Source organism: Dendroctonus ponderosae, unplaced genomic scaffold (assembly GCF_020466585.1).
Source record: "Dendroctonus ponderosae isolate FM_Combo_2020 unplaced genomic scaffold, Dpon_F_20191213v2 Dpon_F_20191213_6, whole genome shotgun sequence".
Taxonomy (NCBI): domain Eukaryota; kingdom Metazoa; phylum Arthropoda; class Insecta; order Coleoptera; family Curculionidae; genus Dendroctonus; species Dendroctonus ponderosae.
This window is the reverse complement of record NW_026018814.1, coordinates 902,687-907,740: the sequence shown is the minus strand read 5'-3', so window position 1 is coordinate 907,740 and position 5,054 is coordinate 902,687. Positions and strand designations below refer to the sequence as shown.

The window sequence follows — 5,054 nt, the reverse complement described above, 5'->3', positions numbered from 1 at the left end:
AATAATTCCCTTGCCAATATAATTGCAACCTCAAACGAAAACAAAACAAACAAACTTTGAATTTTTCACCTATATTGAATAGTTGGTGCGCTTGATCGATTTGTCTAAAGTCAACTTTTAAGACTTTTCAGTCAAAAAAAGATCGCATCTACAAATATCCGACACACAAAGAGCGTCACAAAACCATAGAGTAAGTAAAATAAGTAATAAAATAATAACTTATTTTACTTTCTCTTTGCACAAGACATACCCCAGGGGGGATATTTTGTGAAGAGCGTCGACTCCGACGAACCGCACTGGGTGGGGACCCACGCATGGCAACTTCAATAGAACGTCACGTCAGCTGTTTCTTGACGGTCCACGCTCTGTTTCGAGCCGATTTCTCAGCTGTTCAGTGTTGTGAAACTCAATTTCCACGAGTTTCCTCACGAAAATCATGTCGGAACCAGAGGCTGCGAGCTCGAGCACCGAGCAACCCATCGAGGTTCCAGACGCCCAAGAAAAACGCGAAGAATTCAGCGAACCCGAAACAAAAAAGCGAAAAGTCTGCAAACCCAACGACGAAAAGAAACACAAACTTGAAGATCGATTGGGCGGAATTCTCTGCTGCGCAGTTTGTCTGGATCTGCCCAGGGCCGCAGTTTACCAGGTAAGTCAACCAATGGGGCGAAACATTCGGGTTGTGATTTGATTTTCCCTTTTTCTATTACGTAATTCATATCTGTTCGGGTATGGCTGTTTTCCTTTGTTCCTGCTGGGCAGCGCCTGGGCGCCACCAGCAGGACGTTGTATTGATTTTTTCCTGCAGCGAAAAATGTGACGCGCTCACGTGCAGGGTGTTCTCGTGAATGCCCCCAACTCGATCTAGTTCAGCCCTCACTCTATTCACCCTCAACAGTTCATTGGATCTTTTGTTCGCTAGCGCGTTTTTGGGAGTAGATGCGACCTCTTTTGCGCAGCAAATCTGAACTTTTGCACTTCGCTCGAACAATCATTAAATGCCCGATAAATCTTAAACAGCGGCTGAAGCTGTGGATAATAATTGCATCTTGACGTTTCGCAAGCACGAGTGGCTTGCATCTACGCCCCCCAAAAATTCTAGCGAACAAAACCCTTTTGCAACCAACACCGAAACCAACCATTCTAACTGGAAGCTTTCCTTTCCATAAATTTCCGCAAAAAATGTAAAATTCCACCAAATTTTGTATGCATTAGAAACACCGTCAGGTGAATTATTTAAAGTTTTTTTTAACTATAAAACACCAACCATTCATCAGCATTCCACACCGCCTTAGTTTAATATTCATATGGATCCAACCATGCGTGTCATTGTGGCGAAGCAACGTCTCGGCTATAATGTTAAACACGCTGCGCATTTATTTAATCCCATGGTAGATCTACAAATAAACTGCATTTTGTTAACGCGACCATGAAGGTCTGCAGGAGGGCAGCTGGCCAAATGATCCATTTGGGTTCGAAAACAAACGACATGAATTTCAACAATCTGCATAGTTTGCTCGTTTTCGTAATCTCGCCTTCATCAGCAACTCAATGCGTGGAACAAAGCAGGTCGGTGATCGACTGTATTAAAGGAAGAGGCAGACACTAGAGTGCTCTCTGTCTGATACAGGACTAATTGGCTTTGCCTTGTCCCACTCATCTAGTCAAGTGTAAACGTTCGTTTATCTGGTTTTTTGCGCCCCAGCGCGGCTAAAAGTCCGAAAAGCTCATCAGTCCCTTAAACTGTTTTTATAACTATCTGAACCATGAAAATTCCCATCCAATTTGCGATCTAAATTCTCAATCAACCGTGCAAAGTACGATTTCTATTCCATATTCGTATGGAGCATATCGGTTGTTTCTCCACCTTATTGGATACATTTTATGGCCGCCCTTTTCCATTGGCTACAGTTGAAACACCCCCAAAAAGACTGTTGTATAATTTAATCACGTATCATACTAATGTAGTTAAATAGAATTGCGAACAACCGCCTAACATAAGATATGTTTGTGGCAAAGCTGCCAAACAGTAGATATCTACCATTGCTGTTGAACTAGTCGATAATTTAATTTTAATAAACGTTTTTCAATTTACTTTAGTAGTGGTTATTATTCACTATAGACGTAGTTGTCATCCCTATCCCTTCCCTGTTGAGTTTCTCCATCGGTTTGGACAAGTATTACTAAAAAACTCGCTTACTTAGTAAGTGGAGAAAGGTAGGTTTTTACTGGTCGATTGGTCATTGTTCATGTTAAGTGGACAGCGAGTAGGTTTTTGCGAAAGGTAAACCGTTCCATAAGTAAGTATATGGAATGTGCCCTCACTTTGTATCGTTTTAATTTCTGTTCAGCTTTATATTATTTCAGGGCATTTATGAGGAGTGGTAAGTCAGTTTTGATACAAACCTCAACTATCGTAAGTTAGTGAGCGACTTAAATTTCGATCCGTCGCTGAACTATCGCAAAGTCGTGGTTTTGCCAAATTAGAACTGAAAATGTAAATATTTATAGAATTATTACACACATGAGCTCACAGTGGGCATCAAACATTACAAACCATTCTCCTTGCCAAGGTTACCAGCAGGCCATTGATAGAGTTTCATGATTTAAATTTAAAAGAAAAGTCTTCTGTTGAGGTTCTTTAGACGTTTTCTGTTCTGGTCGTGACTAAGTAGGTAGTTGTTGAATTCCCCCAAATTATCCCCATGTGCAGTAGACTCGATGTTAAGTGATGATAAGTTTTTAATGTGTCTTTTTTCTTTTTCAGGTTTCTTTGGTTTCTCAAAGGGAAACTTTGGAAATTATTTAAACGCGTCGTTGCTCTTCTTCAGTAGTTCGGTTTTTTATTGCTTACACTTTGCTAAACTGCGGCCTTACCTGAAACTGATGGATTTTTTTCTCTTCCCCACCGCTTAGTGTACCAACGGGCACCTGATGTGTGCTGGGTGCTTTACGCACGTTTTGGCCGACGCTAGGCTGCGAGATGAATTGGCCACTTGCCCAAGTTGCCGTGTTGAAATATCCAAAACAGCGGCCACCCGCAACTTGGCAGTGGAAAATGCGGTCAGCGAATTGCCCAGCGATTGCCAATTTTGCGGTAAGCAATATCCCAGGAACTCTTTGGAGCGACATGAGGAGCAGGAGTGCGAAGAAAGGTAAGCGATCAGCTGGGCGATTCACTGTTCGGGCGCCTGATGGAGGTTTTTCTCGTTAGAATCTCGTGGTGCAAATACAACCGCATTGGATGCCCATGGAGGGGCCCCGAACATGAGCGGCAAGAGCACGAAAATCAGTGCGCCCACCCGCATCGCTCTGGGGCTGAGGTGATGGAGTCTCTTCTGGCCATGGACCAGGCCCTAGTGGAGGAGAAGAAACTGTACGAAAACATTTTCGACTTGCTCGGATATGAGAAGATCACCTTCAACGGTACGTTTGCCTCCTTCCACTCGACTCAATCTGCATTGGGGTCGTTTCAGAGATCCAGCTCAAACCGTATCGCACCGATGAGTTTCTGCACAGACTCTTCTACGAATCGTCGCGATTCTCTGCGTTCAACAACCAGTGGGTGGTCAAGGCGCGGATTAATAATTCGCAAAAGGATCCCACTCAAAGCTCAGAGCGCGATATGACTTACCAGGTGAGTTTCCAGCGGCCTCCAGTTGGCACAGGCATGGGCAATTTTTTCCTGTTAGCTGATCCTCAAGTCGAAGTCCGCCACTCCTTTGAGCTTGAACTACATCGTCTTGAGAGGCCCAGTTGGGGACATTAAGGTGAAACCCAGGATTTACGAGTTCGATTTCACCGAGCAGAGCAATGAGAGCCCCTACGTTTGCCTGCCCTTGCCCGACAGCGCTGAATGCAATAGATTGTTAGCTGCAAAAACGATAAATTTCAGGCAAGTTGTTGAACAGCAACTTTCCCTTTTATTTGTCAAAAAACATGTAAGCGCTAGCACTTTGTTTTCAAGATGCAACTGCTGAAATTTAAATTTTCATTATTCCGTTCGAAAAATAAAATGTCCAAGTCCATCATCCAGTTTTGTGAGTTTCTAACGATTTTTTTTGCAGATTAATAATGTTTCTAGCGTCGAAGTAAACAACCACGTCGCTTGATGCCGGTCGCGATTGGATAAGTTTTCAACAAATTCTCGTGCTATCGACTAAATTCCACGGATTTTTAACGGTAATTTTAATCAAGGATCTCAAGACTTTTCTAGATTTAAGTTGGTGCCCGCTAGTTAGAGGTTGATGTAAATTTTAACGAGTATCAGGACTTAGTTTTTGCGTTTTTGGTGCTTCCTTAATATGCAACGGGTTCATCCGAGGATTACCTGGAATTTTTTTTAAAGGCTTTTTATGTTAGACATTGTTGATTGTAAAATAGCGGCAATAAACAAGGCATATTGAAAAATACGACGAAACTGCTTTTCCTATTTAAGTAATAGTTTTATGCAGCTCAATTTCCCACTAATTAATTAATTTTATTCTAGACCCGTTTCAGTTTTGCTTCATAATTATTCACGCTTGTATCTAAAAATCTTTCAACTTTACATTCTACTAGAATCTATCATCGGTTGGGCAAAAGTATTTATTTTTACTTTATATTATAGATATTTTTATTTTTGTTATATTTTTCATAGTGAGCCATATTTACGCTATAAAATATAATTTGTGTTTTTTTTTATTTTGTCAATCTGATTTTATTTTTAGGGCTTTTTAAGGGGCTGGTGTTTACGATATATATTTATTGTATGAGTATTTTTAAAGACATCTATATATACAAATATATATTTAAGCGCAACATTGGTTTGATTCCTAGACACCTTGGACTAATTCCTCAATTAAATACGTGTATTGATTGACCAATGAAACAAATGGCAATCTTAAGACTAGCAAAAGATACACTTTTGAGACAGACCATTACTTGAAAATAATGGATTTTTCGGGTTTTTAGACCGTCCTGGCGTTTCGCAAGCACGAGTGGCTTGCATCTTCAGAAGTGGTTTGCTTGAACGCTTACACTGTTCTCATCAGAACCCGATCAGTTCTGCGGAA

The 5,054-nt window shown here is 41.2% G+C and overlaps 1 protein-coding gene across 4 annotated transcripts; it reads left to right on the top strand.

Annotated features, from left to right (window-relative positions):
• Window positions 1–73: 73 nt before the first annotated feature.
• On the top strand, window positions 74–4,412 carry LOC109536352 (cysteine and histidine-rich protein 1 homolog). 4 transcript variants are annotated; one of them, XM_019902533.2, is made up of 7 exons: window positions 74–190; window positions 245–649; window positions 2,917–3,155; window positions 3,215–3,426; window positions 3,477–3,637; window positions 3,693–3,941; window positions 4,068–4,412. In XM_019902533.2, exons 2-7 carry the CDS (start codon window positions 437–439, stop codon window positions 4,110–4,112), a joined length of 1,119 nt encoding a protein of 372 aa, XP_019758092.2. In that variant the 5' UTR covers window positions 74–190; window positions 245–436; the 3' UTR covers window positions 4,113–4,412. The 4 variants fall into 4 exon arrangements, with proteins under 4 accessions (XP_019758092.2, XP_048523563.1, XP_048523564.1 ...); XM_048667606.1 differs by having other exon boundaries at window positions 74–649; XM_048667607.1 differs by having other exon boundaries at window positions 79–649; window positions 3,693–3,895.
• Window positions 4,413–5,054: the final 642 nt, after the last annotated feature.